This window comes from Solenopsis invicta, chromosome 14, assembly GCF_016802725.1.
Source record: "Solenopsis invicta isolate M01_SB chromosome 14, UNIL_Sinv_3.0, whole genome shotgun sequence".
Lineage (NCBI taxonomy): Eukaryota > Metazoa > Arthropoda > Insecta > Hymenoptera > Formicidae > Solenopsis > Solenopsis invicta.
In genome coordinates this window covers 14,600,681-14,619,114 of record NC_052677.1, presented here as the reverse complement: position 1 = coordinate 14,619,114, position 18,434 = coordinate 14,600,681, and the positions used below count along the sequence as shown (strand labels likewise).

General features: G+C 43.6%; 1 protein-coding gene and 1 long non-coding RNA gene across 3 annotated transcripts in view; one reads left to right on the top strand and one right to left on the bottom strand.

The window, feature by feature from the left end:
* The window catches only part of LOC105207567, a 109,861-nt gene that overhangs the window by 42,521 nt on the left and 48,906 nt on the right, over positions 1-18,434 (top strand). The window lies entirely within an intron of this gene.
* Positions 15,282-18,434, bottom strand: part of LOC105207568 — a 96,341-nt gene continuing 93,188 nt past the window's right edge. For both annotated transcript variants that reach the window (XM_011177103.3, XM_039457664.1), the window contains one exon: positions 15,282-18,288. In XM_011177103.3, coding sequence (XP_011175405.1) covers positions 15,632-18,288 — 2,657 coding nt within the window. In that variant the 3' untranslated portion in view covers positions 15,282-15,631. The remainder of the gene's footprint in view (positions 18,289-18,434) is intronic.

The following is an 18,434-nucleotide window of genomic DNA, read 5'->3' as shown; positions in this document are numbered from 1 at the left end:
GACAAATTGACAGTCAAATACATCGAAGCGATCGAAAAAAATTGCAAGTGTTAATTTAAATAAAGAATTGAATTTTTAGCTGATCTTTTTTTTCCTCCAGCTTTTCTTCCTCCATTGTTTTCGTACGTCGTATTTTTCGCGTTAAGTTAGCTAAGATAATCGCAAAGCTATATTTTTCTTATCGCTTTAAGCAATAAATTTCAAATACGTCGAAGCGATTGAAAAAAAATTAGAAGTATTAATTTAAATAAAGAATTAAATTTTTAGCTGATATAATACTTTTCTTTCTTCGTCGTTTTCGTACGTCGTATTTTTCACGTCCTAAAATTAGCTAAGATAATCACAAAGCTGCATTTTTCTTATCGCTTTAAGCAATGAATTAACGAGCTGGCGATACAGTAGTCTCGCTAATTGTAAGGACATTTGATATATGGACGATCTGATATACGCCTTCCTCGAGATCGGAAAGCGAGACGCTCTCGGGAAAGCGCTCGATATCATCGAGAGACGACGGGCGCAAAACTCTTTCCCCGGTATAATTACATAACATCACCGTAGAAACCAAGTGAAGTTCGGATGTGACGGAGCGCGCTCGCGTACAGTATCGGCTCACTTCTTTTCGAGAGCACTTCCCCCTTAACGATCTCTCACACGATACGGCCTAATGACTGGCACCGGCTGTCCCCCTCCCTCTTTCTCTTTCCCTTTTTCTCTCTTTTCTCTTTCTCGTTCTCCGCGCGGTCCGATACGGCATTCGAAGAAAAGCAACGCCGCATTCTGTATCCCGGCCAGCTCGGTGGACCAGAAATCGAGCTGCAAGTCACGGCGTGCAGGGCGAGACGAGCTTCCGAGCTCTCGCGCGGGGAACGCGCGGCGAACTCACGAACCCACACATTCGCGTGCGGAACGCGAACGTATGTACTCATCCCGCGGATTCCCCCTGGCCTCTCTCTCTATCGAGCGTGTGTTTCACGTTTTCTTTCTTCTCCTGTCTAAGCGGCACCTCTTTCACGCCACCCTCGCTCTCGGGAGACGAGAAGGAGCCGCCAGAGGAATCCACCTTATTGACAGGTTCATGGCTTCCGTGGATATTCCCTCGCCGCATTATCCGTGGCACGTCTTCTCTCGCGCGGCTTTCCTCCCTCCTCCCTACCCCCCGGTTTTGTTTGTCCCAGAACCTGTGCTCCAAAGTGAACTTGTCGTCGATGCTGAGAATAGCTCAGCTAACGACACGAACCGCTTAACCCATCCAGCTTGAAATGTGAACATGATATGAGTAAACAACAGTATTACGAGGTTCAAAAAAATGTCTTAAAAAATGAAGAAAGTACATGCACGTGTATCATGTAGCCCAAATTTATCAGCACTTGTTGTCAACGGTAAAAACGATGTAGCTCCAAAATTTTAGGTCGCATAAAAATTTATCTGTGTAGTAAAAATAAGAATTATTTCGAAGATTTTCGTCGTTACGTTTCCCGCTCCGATGACAACGTCTCGCGACATAACTTTGTCCGCCTTTAGGACGTAGAAACGATGGCGAGAGGAAAAGGAAGAAACGTCTATGTGTACGAGTGGCAGCACCATTAACACCTCCCGGACAAATCACTCGATTTTCTCGGACGATTTTCCCGCAGCACGTCCTACAAATAAGGAAACACGATGTATCACCCGTGGGACGACGACAAGGGGGCTACGACCGGACAGAGGGTGGTGGTGGTGGTTAGAGGTGGTTTACTGCCTGCCGGTAATGACGAAACAGATGGCCTCCTGCGTCCTCTCCAGCCGAAGGAGAGAGGAAGCGTCCCGCAGGAAGGAAGGGCCAGGCTCTCTCAAGGCCGAGGATCCTTGATGAAGTGCCGCCATTATCGGTACAGGACAAAACCCACTTCTATGCCGGCGGACAGCGCGTAGTCCGAGTGACTTTATTACCCGCGAACACACGCGCTTCCTGAAGTCCCACTGTGGGACCAGCGAGAGTCCGCTCGTGTACGGACGCCAGGACCTTAATGAGCTTAGCGTCCATCGGGTCTTTTACTGCCGCCACAATTGCACGGGATGTAGAAAGAGCCGTTGCGTAGAGTCCGCAATGCGGGTGTAAACGTAACGAGATGCTGCTAATTACAGAAGGCACGACGGCGATTGCCTTATCTCGCGTCATGATGCTTTTTAATTGGGAAGAGATAGGATTCTATTAGTCGAATATTAGTGCGGGACATTCCAATTTGTGCTGTATCTTAATAGCAGTTTTATCTTATCTCATATAATAGCTTATAAATTTAGAGGAGACTCGTACGTCGCGCTTGCTACACTTTATCTTCAAAATTTATCGCTCTCCAGCAGTATCAATCAAATAACTCCTACGTGACGCCTCAATTAGATGTAACACAGTCTCAGGCCTTTTACTTCAATGTTCAATATTATACGCGACATCAAAGTGGAATCGCACTTTATCCTCATAATTAATGATGCGTTGTGTATATGTAACACTTTAATTTACTTGAATGGAGGAGAGACCGCGCCATTTTATCATTATTATCAACTTTTACGATCGTATTTTAAAAGGAATCGCTCGCCGTGATGGACGTTTTACAACGTCCTTTCGTCGGCAATTACCGGCGTAAAACTCATGTTTCCGATTACGAGTTGATATATGAGTACGATTGGAATTGAATGTACGACATAAAGGTACGAGAAACGACTCGTCGTCGTAACAAAGCTTGAATCATCAGCTCAAAGTCTTTCGCTTCGTTCCCTACAAATATTTATGGATTAATAAAAATCTTTTAAAGTTTTTTCATTGATATAATAAATAAGAATATTTTTCTTTTGTAAAATATGAGCAACATTCGAAATAAAGTGTTATTTATATAAGTAAATACATAAAAATATTTAAATGAATCAGAAAGTGTAATAATATATTTATTGAGAAAAGTTATCCTCTTTTTATATTAAAAATGAATCGGAAAAATATAGAGAAATCAATAATTCTTTAACATGATAAACAAGAAATAATATGATAAAATATAAAAGTACTGTAATAGAATGGAAGAGGAAATTTATTATTAAGATAAAAAAAATTATTATCAGCGTAAAAGCTAAAAAAATTGGATTTTTGTGTCATGGATAAAAACAGAATTTTATCTTCGAAAATTACAGGCATAATACAATAGATGCAGCATACGTATGTATGTCGTTCGCCTTTGGCGTGTAGTGCGGCAACGTCTCTCCAATAACGAAGCATTCATGTCGATCGCGATACGGTCTGCGATATTTCTCAAGGTTCCTTCCCGACATATAGCGCGATGACATAACGGTTAACCCCCTCGAAACGCCCGGAGCGTGGCGGCGGAATGCACGGGCGACCGTAAAGCGCGAAAATTCAGCCTACGAGATAAATAATAATAGGACTTATCGCGCGCGCGCATCACATGATCATCTGGCAAAATGAAAATTCATGGTATACGTTATAAGTACAAGACCGATTTGCCCGAGGCGTGGAATCACTGCGAAATTGTACGACATGTACGTTTCTTCTGTTTAATGAGAATTTTTTTTTTAATTTGATTTAAAAAAGAATTTTTGTGAAAAAATCAATGTTAAAATGTTCAGTACAGAGAAATGTCTAACGTACTCTCTATCAATAAAATGCATACTGTCGGCTGTGATGAATAAAAATATGAATAATGTCCACGAAACATAATACGAGCGATTAAAGAGACTATGAACAAGCTTCACAGTCACTGGAAGGCATTGTATTTTACATTTATTTCTCGAATTACGTTTTATTTTTTCAATGAAATAACAAAATGTGTATTAAACTTGACGTTTATTTTTCGTTGATTTAATTATTACAATAGACATTCACATTTCAATTTGAAGAGATTGAATCTCTTTAACTTCACTTGAAATATCAACCGACAACGCTATTATTCTGATATACTTTTTTCGATTTCAATTTTCAAGTACACCGTGCTTGAGAATTAACGCTGCAATTCCAAATGTCAAACTAGTCCGTCGTCGGCGGCGAGCAACAACAGCGGAGACTGTTGTCCCGCACCGAAAAACTTTATGAACATTTTATGAGCGCAATAATCCGCTCGTGAGTAACACAATACAGGCTAATTATAGAGGACGAGGTCCAGGCCGGCCGACAGGCATTAACGTACGCGTTAAACTCACGGCGCGACAGCCTGGGTGGCTTCCCCGTGCCACTCTCCTTTTATTATTTTCTCGTCTCTCCTGCAACTCGCGCGCACTTTGATCCTCGCGTCGCTAATGCGTCTCTGTTATTTCAGTCCTTATCCGTGACAGCTAGACCACCGACAGCCGCGGAGGCGACTTTCCGATTCGTGTAAACCGATCCCGGGATAGCGGTCCCCTTCGCAGACGACGTGCTGCCACGAAACCGATCTCCACTCGTTCTGCTGGCCAGAGCGCAATTGGGATCGTTACCGAGATTTCTGAGAAAGCGGCGGAGAGCGTAATTCGCGACGAAGCCTTAATGAGCGGAGTCTTAACGATGCAAACTTTTAACACGAGGGAGGGTTGTTAATTATATATGCGGACGTGCCGCGCGTTAAATAAATCGTTGGATCACGGATGACAGCTACGAAATGCCGGATTACTGAAACCTTTGATCAAATGCTTTACTTTGTAAATGTAGATTGTACAAGTGATTTGATATGCAAGTGATATTTAGAATCATTTTCCAATTAAATATGAATTAAAAATACATTTACCTGCATTCGATGAATCAGGTTTAGTTTAATCAACTTTATAATCGTAGATCGTAGATCTGTGTAAAAATAGAATATTATTAGTAAATATCGATTAGCGCGCGCGTCGTCGGCTCAAAGACTGATCCGTGACGATCCTCGAATCGTTTGAAAAACGCGGCGGGGACAAAGATGGGACCGATCTATTTTGTACAGAAATGAGAATCGAGTCTGCGAGTTAGACGCAGATCAACGTCGAAAGTACAAAAAGCGGCACCCTTGTACCGGGTGACGGGGCGATTTCGACGACCCTCGTTTTGTAAACTAGGCGCGAGGGAATTTTCGGCTAAAAAGCGGGTGATTAATGGTCGCCGCTGTCTAAAAAGCTCCCGGCTCTCTGTCTCTTTTTCGCTCGTCGGTTGCCGTCGACGCATCGGAGAGAGTTCCTTAGGGCCCCGTGCTTGTAATTGATTCCGGATTGCTTGTCGCAGAAACACGACCATTACGAGATGACTCTTGACATCGCGGTGTTAATATCGCATCCTCACAGCGTGACGGAATTATTGTTATCCTGCCAAATTTTTTTTTTTTTTCATTCTTTTGTGCCTCGTTGATGATTGGATAACGATATTACGACAGGTTCTTTAGAACGACTGACTTTAGAATGGATTCTTCCACTTTTGGGGAAGGACGAACGTTAAATATAATTAACGATTTGCTTTACGTTATTACTTGCGTTTCTCGATCTCGAGGAACATCTCCGAACAGGTTTCTCTTCCAGCGTTTTCCGAAATTTCTGACACTAACGGGCGTCTGTCGTGCAAAAGGGCGGTAGGAAGCGAGTAGGATCTAATATTTCAAAGCGCGCGTTGAGAGCGGCAGGCGAGCTAGCGGGCGGAATGTGTGCCGGGAGTAATTTGAACAAACGTACGACAACGTCTCATTTGTCACGCGGGGTGACGCGCGAAGTACGAGCGACACGGGATCGCGGCGTCTATACGCCAGAAATACGTCGGCGATGGACACTTTTTTGTCGCCGGTCGGCGACCATCTGGGCGGAATCCAGTCGTAATGAGGTCTACGTGTCAAAAGGTTTTTATTTTTGTGTCAGAGGGGCGCAGACACGCGATCGGCGGACGCGAAAGAATGGGATGAAGCTGGGACACGAGGTTTTAGCTTCGTTCCGAACGATTTAAAAATACCGTACGGGGCTCTCCGCATTCTTGAAAGTATGCCGGAAAGTGTCCGGAAATAATTGAAAAGGGATGGGGGCTTGCAATCGGACGTTAAATCTCTTAAATCACACGGAGAACATATTTTCGCGTATTGATCTCGCGATTACGGTCAAAGTGGATTCCGCTGAGAATTTTTGCGTTCGACCCGGCTCCCGGGCTCGATACCGGGACATATCGGCTGGTGTTTGCGAAGCGCAAACGTTGCTAATTAAAATCCCTTGGCCCTCCTCGGCCAATGTAATCAACGAATGCCTTTAGGCTGCGAGGATGGTCAACGTTCTTCAGGCCTTTAACCCTTTTACCCAGCGGCTAGTGGCTCAATCGGAGTTTTGGCGATTCCAACGGAAGTTTCCGAACTATTTGTTTCGAGAATACTATTTCGTTAGCTCTCATTACTTGAAAAAGTTCAAAAGGCGCTCCTAATGTTCCTTCGTGACATTGGTCGTTAATATTGCAGAGCATGTTATAAGATTCATATTAAAATGTTATTGTTGTAATGTAAAAGTAAATCTTTTTTTTTATTACCCGAATGAAATTTTTGATGTTATTCTAACATTACAGTTTCTTTTCGCCAATGGGATGGCTCTTGTCATTCACTTCCGTACGATGTACGATTAAGTTTCATTTCTCGTAGTGATGTACTTGTGCTGGGGGCGCCAAACATATGGAGTCTCGATTACGGGCTGAAGAGAAACCAGTGATGTATTATTTTTGATGCTCTCTTAGAAAGGGACCGTTCGTGGATGGAATAAATTTTCGGACGGACGAAGCATATGTTACCTAACGATGCTGAGGACTCGTAATTATATTGATCGGATTGGAGGTTGAAATTGTTTGTATGGACTTGGGGTTGTTCTCGGTGGTTTTATGTCAATTAAATTTCTGATGAGGGAAATTTTCTATTATTTGGAATCTTTAAGATTGCAATACATTTAATGTGTAATGCAATTATCGAAATTCTTTTTATATTTTTTTATATAGATAAAAAGTTATCAAAATATGCAAGTGCATAACAGGTGAAGGGAATTTATAACGTATATAGCAAATATATGGTAGATTCATTTTACTCAAATACTCGAATAAGATTAATTTTATCTCACTATTTTAAGATCGTTAGCAGCATGTGCCTAGTTTCTGTACATCGAATCTGCATTTTTAAATGACTTGAATATTGTTGCCGAGTAGTAGATGAGCGTAAGAAAGTCTACGTTAAATTATTTTTAACATATTTCTATAGACGGTCACAAATAAATGACAACTACGTCTCTCGCATTAGTGTCACAGCCTCGGGGCGCAGGTTCCATTCCTGAAGCGGAGGAAAAGAGTTCACTGCGACTATTAATAATTCCACACGAACGGCGCGTGCGGGTGCGACAGTCGTGTGTCACTAACGGGTGGTACGAAATGTTTGTTTGGTCGCGGTGGCCACCGGTTTGACAAACACGGTCGCGCTAGAGGAAGAATATTCAACGGATGGCGAAGGGGAAAAGCTTAACCAGGGGACACCCGATATTTTCACAAGCTGCCAGGCAGGCGTCGCGACGCGTCGTGTCGGATGGAAATAGTGCCCGCGAGATCGCGAGCTCCGAAAGAAACAAGGAGAAAGAGAGCGAGAGAGAGAGAGAGAGAGAGAGAGGAAGAGAATGAATCTCCAGAGAGATTTATCAGCTTTTAATGGCCCCGCGCTCGTAAAAACCTGCAGCAAGACTTTGTCAACGACTTTGTCAAAGTTATGTCAACAGGGGCTCGTTGCCAACAGCTGGCCCAGGCTGCCAAGTTATTTCGAAATTAACGGCGACTTGTTTATGGGTGACGACACCAACGTGTCCGCCGCTCTCCGAATCTCCTCCGGCGTGCAAACGGTTCTTCGAGGAAAGCGCCTTTGCGCGAGACTTTGTAGAACAATTTGTTTACAAGGGTGCATCAGCCGGATAAACGAGAGGTACCGAACCGTTGTCGTTGAATCGGCCGCGTTTGGCGAACGAAGCGCCAAGGCAAAATGTTTATACGATGTGACTAAATTTAAATGACCGAATTTTCTGCCTATGTTTGACATTTCTCTCTCTCTCTCTCTTTCTCTTTCTCTTTCTCCCTCCTTACCACTGAACGCATATATTCAAAAGTTGCGTGTTGCAATTCACCCTCTGTCTATCTTTCTTTCTCTCTCTATCTGTGTGTGTCAATCGACACCTGGTTTTCAGAATTTTAATAAGATACTTTTTTTCAAAGAATTCTAAAATTTCTCATAAGATTTTTAATTTAACGCAATGCACGTAATTTAAATTTAAACATAATATGTATATAATTTAGTACAATTTATTAAAAGTATCTTATATTTTTCACAGAAACGTGCAGATTTGTGTGTGTAGTTTTATAATATTAAATTTTTAACAATACTGTTAAAAATCAATAGAATGTAATGTAACTGAAGCAAATTTCAAACAAGTGCGTTAAAAACATTTAATATACATTTAATGTAAATTTAATGTTGTTAAAAGTGTACTAACTTTCATACAGATGTTTTCTAGTTATGTATGGATACATTAAATTTAATGTAAAACTTAAAAATACATTGAATTTCATGGCATTTTTAACAGTGTAAACTTTCTTGTTCTTACTAAACGTGCGCAAATATAATTTGCACGATCTAGTAACTGAGTTCTCGTAATCTTGTTCGCGCAATAAGAAAACATCGGCGTTATTTATCATCGCGACAGTATTATTCCTTTTTCCCTGCGCTGGCCGACGGAGGATTAACTCCGTCATTTGCGCGTCTAATAATTATCGCCGGCTGCTAATAATTTTACGACATGGTGCAATTTGGTTCCGCGGCCGAGCGCCGGGGAGCCAAGTCGCTACGCGAGGATGTTTGAGACGCGATCAGCTTATTCCACTCCGATGAACGGCCAAGTAACAATGATGCGATTAAGCCCCTTGGCAAATTATGCCATTACACATTAGCTACATGTCTGTTTGGCTCTGCCTCTTGGCACTGCGCTTCCGCTCCGTGTACTTAAAGCCAGGCAAGTCACGCGTAGCAAATTGAACATACAGCGACTGTCGCGCATTTAGCGTGAATACACGTGCTTTTATGGCGACCGTCCAACGTTTACTATAAATCAGAGACAGCGCGCACACGGGTGATCTGATTTAATGTTCGCCGACGCGAGACTTAACGGTCGACGAGGTTAACAGGTCTGATAAGATTGACGAGCGCGAGTTTCGATCGACTCCTGTCGTCTGCCCCTCGAATCTCGAATGATTAAGGTAGATAGTGATAAATAGATAAACGTAAACGTGACGTATTTATTGACGTATTAAACTCTAGTGAGGTTAATCGTTATTGCCGCGAGAAATTAACATTGACAGTTCGGTGTTAACACCTTCCACATTCGATCAAACGCCGTCATCACGTTCCGCGCGTTTTGCGAATAAATTTATTAACATCTCTCATCATCGCTTTCCTTCTGTAGAAATAATAATGGGAAAGACGGAACGAGAGAGAAAGAGAAAGAGAGAGAGAGAGAGAGAGAAAGAGATGGGGATTCGGTCGATTTGTGGTCAGTAATCGACAACGACTGAAGTAATGATTAGCGGAGGTAGATGCTGCACGATTAGGAGAAATGACAGTCCGCGCGGCGCGCAGCGGAAGCGGTCTCGCTGGGAAAAATCGATTTTTGCCGCCCCGTGTCTTGGGAGATCTTCGACGTTGCGGATATTCACCGTTGCTCGTTCAATCAAAGTCAGGGAAGGGCGCGCGATCGAGACGCTGAAACGTTCATCATCGGCCGTCCCGGGGATTCGATTCGTGGACAATCAAACGTGCGTCACGAGCGGCAATTAATATCCGCGAAGTATAGTACTGAGCGCTGTATCGAGATTCGAGCTTATTGCATTCCCTCTTCCATTAACGAGGAAACGATAGCGGCGAGCGACGAAGAAACTGCGACGGCGCTTATCGATCGCTGCGGCTTCGTAAAGTGAGTCACATCCATGTTAGGAGAGACTATTGACAAATGCATCGCAGCATGTACGGATACATGTGAATGACCGAACGTAATTAAATAAAGCTTAATTAATTGAATCCAATGAATTTAACCTACGCTAATTAATTAATTGATTAATCAACACCCTGTACGATTCGACAATTTTGTCCTCTCTGTATTTTTTTTTTTAATAATTAAAAGCGTCGTAATTACTTGTAACATATTCACAATTTTTTAAATAAACATAATTAACAAATAATTTTTGGAGATGTTAAAATATACACAGAAAAAAATAGTATATCAACAATTCGATGTTTCATATATAAGCAAGAATATAAAATCTTCTTGGAAGAATTTATAATCTTAAACAGACTTAATTTGCTTACGTGAAAAAAAATTTTCTTTGTGTAAGCAAATTATGTCTGTTTAAGATTATAAATTCTTCCAAGAAGATTTTATATTCTTGCTTATATATGAAGCAATTAATGAATTGTTGATTTGATATTAATTTGTTTTCTGTGTATGTAACAGTCATTGAAGAATTTTTTTATACTTGCAAATGTAATGAAAATTAACTCAAAAGTGTCGTGATTTAGTGTAGAAAAAGTGCCAAAAATACAAGAGTGTTTGTACAGAGTGTTAAATACATCTATAAAAAGCAAAAGTGATAGCTGTTCTTTTAGTAAAGAAACTGGATAAAAGACTAATTATACTCAGACTAAGCGTTTTTATTTTAAAATTTAGGTTTTAATGACATCATCAAATGACGAAATTACATTGATTAATTCGATGAAAAAGTTGAAAGTTACGTTGTCATCAAATTTATCAACGTGCGAAAAATTTATTTATACCGAGGGAAGAGTCGGAAGTAGACCTTGACAATGGGCAATTTATTTTCTGCGATGTGCTCAATTTCGCCGTTTAATTATCCTAACTTCTAAATGAGAATAATGAGCGGCAGATGTTCATCGATGGTGACGAGCTTCCCGTTCGCCAAGACATTTTCCATTCCCTAGACGTTTTCTATGGGAAAAGGCAGCCGGCGAACTCGAGAGGGAAACGTCAAATACTTTCGCCGCGTGCTTCTCGCAAATTATCGTTCGCAATATTGCTCCGCACTGGAATAGTTACATGTTGCAAATAAAAGACTCGTTAATGCAAAATTGCGATATCGTTAACTTCTTTATTTTTTATCTCTAGTCATTCAGCCAATGCGATTGAAGCATGAAACCAGTTTATTCCTTTCCTCTCTTTCTTCCTGTCTCTCTCTCTCTCTCTCTCTCTCTCTCTCTCTTTCTCTTTCTCTCTCTTTTCCTTTTTCTTTCCGAAATCTGTTAGTTTTCTTAGCCCCGTTACGCGGTCGTCATAAAATTAAGTCGGCACTCGTGACTGCCAAGATCATGTGTGTAGGTTTCACTTTGTGCGCGCAACCCTATGATATCACGATTGGAAAAACACTCCGGCATGGAAACCTAGAGGAGTTGGCTGTCTACCAGAACGCGATTAGGCTACAACGTGCTACGGTAATGTTGCAACCACGTTTAACCGCTGTGCCGCATCGCGTAACGCAAACATTTCGCGCTGACGATCTTTCGCGCGCGCCCGAATGCATAAATTTCGTCCCGTTTGGCGCGGCGGATATTTTGGCGCGCGTAAACCGCGAATCGACGTGTCAACGAAACGCTGGGCGATTCCCTCGACGATGTTCGCGCCGTGGTCTGCGGTTGACGTCGATTAATCACACGCGTACACGCACACCGGGCCTTTCGATCACATATATACGTTATATAAATGTTGTATAAATGTATGTGTCTGCGTGCATGCGTGCGTGGTGTGGTGCGCACGTTGCGAGCAACGACGCGGCGGTGACTTGCAGCTACGCCCGCCGCCTATCATATTAACGTGTAATTGAAAGATATCCGGCCGGAAAGCGGCGCCGTGATTTTTTGTGGTGTCACTACGGACGGTTGCGCTCTGCGGCGAACGATCGTGGGGTGACTTGCACCCCACTCGAGGCGCGACCACTCGAGCGGAATCATGTCGTCTCATGTCTGTGAGATCCGAGTGGGCGACACACTCGTTATACTTAGTCCTCGGTCCGCCACCTAAGGGCATGAAACAGTTGTCATCCGCAATGTTCGACACAAAACGCTTGGTACACAGTTGAAGTAAGCAAACATGTTTCCCTTCCGATGAAAAAAAGACCTATTTTGATATTTATCATTGTGTGTTGTTATTACTGATCGAGAAAAAAATTAGCGCTATATGAAATGTTAATTAAAAAATTTAATTCCTAAAATTAAATCTGTAATCTTTATGATGACTTATGATGACTTCATCGTGTCGATCTTTCGACCTCGGAATAATAATTGTTGTTCGCATAGTTGTTGCAAGCCAAAACGAACAAGATTAACCGCATCGATGTATCATAAAGCTGATGCACACGTGTAAAAGACCGTGACACCATAAACAAAGACGCTCTTCGCGTTATTAATAATAACCAGTGATTTCGCCTCCGATGGGGAAGGGGGGGAGGAGGAGGACTGCTTGGCTTCTCGGCGTTTAAGTTGGCTTCGACTCGTGACGGGGCCGCCGTCATACGAAAACATTCCTCGTCGATTTACTTTCGGGAATCCACGCATAAACGTTGACGTATTTAAGGGAGGCTGTAAACCATCTATTTCGGTGTCTCGGATGCCGCGGATGGTCGCAGCGTCCCGGATTATAGCTCTATGCGTGAAACGGCGCTAACATTGTGGAATTTTCACTCACTTCCCGAGTGACCTTCCATTACCGGAAGCGTCGCGACATATTTACGAGGCGCTCCATTATTAGAATGCTAAACACAAATTTTTTTCGAGAGATCAAAATTCGTCGTGTGAATAACATGCATTTATGAAGCCTCAACATAATTCAGTAACACAATCTTTTTTTTCTTCAAAATTCTTACTTTAGTAAATAAATAAAATTGTCAACGGCGTGAAACATTAAATCCATTAATAACATCCGTGTAATGTTGGTATTTAAGTTCCAAATCGCTATGAGACCTGTGAAATGCAGAAAATTCGTCACACTTAGGCGCGATAAGGCTCGAGGCTAGCCGACGAGAGCTTCGTTTTATATGCCGGTGATGTCCGTCCTCGTCTTACAACGGGTGCCGGTTATATCGGAACTGCTATCGCTACCAGGAGGAGGCCTCGTCGTCGGGTAGATTTGCTGGTTGAACGGCGGTACGACAAGGAGTTATGATATCGGCGCCGATCGCCGCGCCAAGTGAAAACACGGTGGCGTGAGTAATATACAACCATAGGGCGATCTTTTATAGTGCGGGAGACCCCGAAGGGAATGATCCGCGTCTACGTCTCGCGTAGATAGGATCGTTCTAACCTCGGCGGGAACGAGAGGAGAGGGTCAAGGAGGAGCGAACCCGGAGAGTAGTCAGCGGAATCTAGTCGTAAATAAAAGCAACGTCTGCTACCAATGCCAATCCCGCCTTGGCTTTGTCGTTATGCTGCGTTGTTGCGTCTCCTAACGGAAAGTTTAATCCCCCCGATATACCGAGACGATTGATGCAAGAAACTGAACAAATCAATTATTTGAAAATAATGCAAACAAAAAAAAATAATTTGGTACGGTCGATCGTAGAATTATCTCAAGGTGAGATTTGATCTAGCGGAGACTGATTCATGGCCAATCGATCTCTTTGAAAATGCACACGACTGGCCTCTGATCACCTTGGCGGGGAGGCGGGACGCTGTGCCGCGCTTTGGACTCTAACTCGAGCGGCATCATTCAACGCTCATTATTCGTATTCCGTTAGACGCGAGCAACATCCGTAGAAGAGCACGCGGAACATCCACAGGAGCAAATGACAGCAGGATCGGCGGGTGAGCGGTCAGGAAAGTGGCACGGCACGGCACAGCACGGCACGGCACGGCACGACCAGCTGCCGTAACCGAGGCTAAACTACGTCCGCGTGTCTTCTACCAGCGCGAAGGTAATCAGGGCCATGGGGTCTGCCATTACCTGCGGGCATTATCGGCGATGGTAGTAGCGCAATATGGTAGCCGGTGCTCCGGTATCGCGGTAGTGGCGGCTGGATTCAAGTCTCTCCTTTTCTCGCAATTCAAAGAGGAGAGTCCGCGATCCGTCCACACCCTCGTCGAGGGATACCGGACGCAATGCGTATGCAGTACCGATTAGACCGGCAGGGTGCCTGCGATTTGAATGATTAGACAGGGGGGTCGACGATTCGGAGATCTCGCCGGTGGTCAAATAACAGCCTCCGGGCTGCGTTCGTGACCGGTAGGCACGCATATCCCGGCGCGGCGGGTCGATAGTTCGTCCGTTCGGTCGAAGAAGAAGTGCCGAGAGTGCATGCAGGATGCACGCCGATGTACACGTAAGTACACGTGTCTGATTGAACGACCTAGCCGTTCTCCAACCTTATCCTCCTCCTCATCCTCCTCCTCCTCCTCCTCCCCTCCTCCTCCTCCTCCTCCTCCTCCTCCTCCTTCTCGTTCCTCCTGCTGTTGCTTCTCGACAGGTGCGTTGGCCGGGGATTAATGCTCGATCGTCTCAAAGATCAAAAAAGCTTTTAAGGCGAGCTAACCGCGCTGTATACGGTAATTTCGTGAATGCGGCCCCGCTTGATTCCCTATCCGCTTTTAATCGTAAGTGCGAGAAGGCGAACGTGTTTATGGGAGTGGAGAATAATTTCAAGAGGCGGAGGGCGCGCACGTAAATCGTACCGGATGGTCCAATAGAAATTATTTACGCATTGAACTCGAATAAGACCTTAAGCAATATCGAACTGTGAAATAATTGCATTAAATATATTAAAAGAATGTAATCAAATCGCTTCTTTCACTGATGATTTTTCTGTCAACTTTGGTAGTTAAAAAATTAATTACTAATACATTATCACGTTTAGAAAAATATTTTACACTAACCAAAAAAATATATATATAATACAGAGATAATTTCAAATTATTAAAAAACACAACAAACAAAAAAATATATGCTAATTCGATTGTATATTTTACAAAAAAAAATCTGATAACAAAAACGATTATAATAAAATGGTTAAAAAATAATTATAATAAAAAAATTATTGATTTTGATGTTTTTTAGTATTAATTCATTAATTTTACAAAAATCATATGACAAACAAAAAACAATTATTTTTTATCATAATTGTTTTTTTTTAATTGTATGAATTTTGTAGAATACACAAAAATCGGGCTAAGTGTATATTTTTTGTTTTATTATGTTTTTTAATAATTTGAAATCATTTCTGATTCATAATCCCCAAGAATTTGATTTATAATTAAAGACATCTGCAATTTTTGCAAATAAATGAATTTTATTAATCTCTTTATTTCTACACATTGCTCATCTCATTTAAATATATCAACAATAAATTTTATATTATATGTATTTTCTAGTATCATTAAAAAGAATATTACGAAAGGGACAATGAATGATTGCAACGTAAACTATTAAAAGAAAATATTATTTATTTTTGTATTCATTGTGTTCATACTTGTTGCATCGAAAGCAAACGGAAATGGGATGCGCAATCTGAGATTGAAACTCGGAACCTTGGCTCGTTACGTCGCGGCAACGAGCCCGCCCTAATTAATCGAGAGAACTGAATTATGCACGCGCACCGGAACTTACGTTCCATCGCGAACTACTCGTAACGCGCGTTGTCGCCGCTTCGCGCCGCTTCGTTTATCTTCCCGACGTCAAGCCTCGAAAACGCCTCCGTCCATTGCCGCAGTCCCAACGCGTTCGCGGCGTCACCTCGTAGGCAATCAGACACCACCCGCTGATCCTGAGAGGACACGTAGAATTTGTTCGCTAGTCCCGTCTTCTCTCTCGCACCGCCATCGCCGCTACTTCCTGAAGTCTCTATTACTGCATCAGCGGCGTGAGAATCGCGTGGCTCTCCGGCAGCGTTCGCGTACGCGTCATTAGCGTTCCTCAGGGTTGACCGCACGACGGTGGGAGAATCGGAGGAGAGGGACGTTTCCCGCTTCCACGGCTTGTAGACGAGATTCCTCGAACGCGGCACGCGCCATTTGTCCAGGTTTTCCCTGCTGTAAGGATAAGGATCGCCGGGTAATCGCACATAATTGCCATCGATGATGTATTCTTTGCTCGAATCATCATCTACGTCTTTCGCGTTCGAATCGAAGGTAGTATTATCGTCGCTCGAGTCTTTCTTAACCGATTTGTTTGCATCCAATTTGACTGAACCCCTGTCAATTAATGAATTATTGAAATCCGTATAATTAGAGTACGATTCCTCAAGACGTTCTATTTCGTTCTCCATATCCTCGTCTTTATAACGAAGTTTATCCTTTTTTGTAAGTCCAGAAGACACGATAGAATCTGAGAGATGAGCCGTCTTTTTACGATCAGTACTTTGCAGCTGGTTCATAGAAATCTCCATTTCCTTATCTGCGATAACATCCAGTGTTTTCGCGAAATCAGTATCCGCTTGCTCCTGATCTCTGCTTGAAAATGTTCGAGGTTCTGCCGGTAAAAGAGATCGATCGCTATTTAATGTATTATTCGAATTAGGATCATTAGACTTTCCCTCGTTTTCCCACTTCGAATTTATCTGTTGTTTCGATACTTCATCGATCATCTTCTCTGGCGTGGAATCTTCCGAATTCGTAGAGAAGGCTGACGCGAATTTTGGATATTTCGTTTGTGTAGTTCTATTAATAGGAACAAAGTTACTTGAAAGCGATTCAATATTTCGTTGGACGATGCTATCCGTATGTCGATGCACGTAACGAATTTGCGTGCTCATAGTATGCAGCTTCTTACTGATAGGATAATCGTCCGGTTTTCGCGGAGATCTGATTCCCTTAATCTCTGTAAATTTCGGAGTGCGTTTGGAGTCCGAGTGCTCTACATTTTTTTCCTTCAAGTTATCTTTGGTGGGTCTCACAACTTGCACGTCCAATTTCGCCTGTGGCGCTTCCGGACGGATGGACATCGTTTCCATGTCCTCCGCGTTATCGGTCGGCAAAGAATTCTTGATATCCGGAATTGATCTCATCATGAGATTCTGCCAGGCGGCGATCTCAGCGTTCAAGCCCGCTCCTTTCGGAACGTTGTACTCGTCATCGACAACTATCGTCTCCTTCAGCATGTTCGGGGATGTCCTCATGATTCTTCGGAGCTCTTCGGAACTCAAATACGAGTTTGCATCATCGTCGCTATCTTGTTGCGTCGTAATAAAATCGGCGCTCGAGCCAGCCTGACGCGACGGAGTCGAGAGATACTCCGCGGTTGTACCTTTCAGGCTCGACGCGTCCGACTTCTTCGCCGAATCGTCCGGTGCTGGGACAGTGCCGATCTTCGCTTCGTTGGCTGTAGTATCGCCACTCTCGAAGATCGAAGAGGCGTTTCGAGGCTCCCCCGCGCCTCGCCCGGAACTCGCGGTCCTCGACGGAGCGATATCCGACTTCGGTTGTTTCAGGTTCACTCCCCAAAGCTGCTTCGTGACGTATAGCTGGCCCTTTTCGGCGAACTTATCGTTATCGTTCGCCGCTTCGGCGGCCGGTTGTTCCTCGGCGAGTTTCACGCCCCACTCGTAACGAAACGCTGCGTCGGGGTCACTCCTCGGGTTATCGTCCGCCACCATCTCCGCTCGGTTCTCGCTACTATCGACAGATTCGCCGTCCGTACGTATTATCGGCTTCTTCTTCTCTTTTCTGTCCTTCTTCTCGTCCTTCTCGTGCTTTTCGGGCGCGTTAGGTTCCTTGATGGGTGGCTTTGAGTTCTTAGGAGCGAAACCCACCATCGTGCGCGTCGGCACGCTGATGTATCTATTCGAGGCGCACAATCCCATCAACGGCCGTTTTGTCCGCTGCGGTGGCAGGCGATAACAGTGTCTCGGGCTCGTGTAACAACGATAATGCGAGGCCACATCGAGATCGTCTCTCGCCGCAAACTCGATCGCGCCGCCATTTCTCTCGGATCGATACATCTTGCCGAGATCGCGCCACGAAGAGTTAGGGTCTATCACGCGTTCGGAAGTTTTTCCAGCCGCAAAATGACTCGACTGCAACGTGTCGTGGATCGCCGACTGTTGAATCGTGTACGCACGTTCGCCGTTCTTCGCGTCACGCTTCTCAGCGCGGATGTTCCCATGCTCAGACTTCGTCGTCGATCGCACCGCGCAGAAGTTAGCCAGTCTTTGATTAACGACATCGACCTTGTCTGAGGAGTCCGCCGGCCGCATGGGAGCCGCTATTTCTGGCCGATCGAATGTTGTTGCCGTTGTTGCACGATCAACGATCGCGGTGTCAGCCTTGTGGCTTTTATCCTCTGCAACGTGATATTTCATCCACGACTTACATCATCTGATATTGTGTGATCAAATTTAGGATCTTTGTAATTTTTCAAAGCCACATATGCTGCATAATTCTTATAAATATTCTATTCTAATTTTTATTTTAATTGCATTATTATAT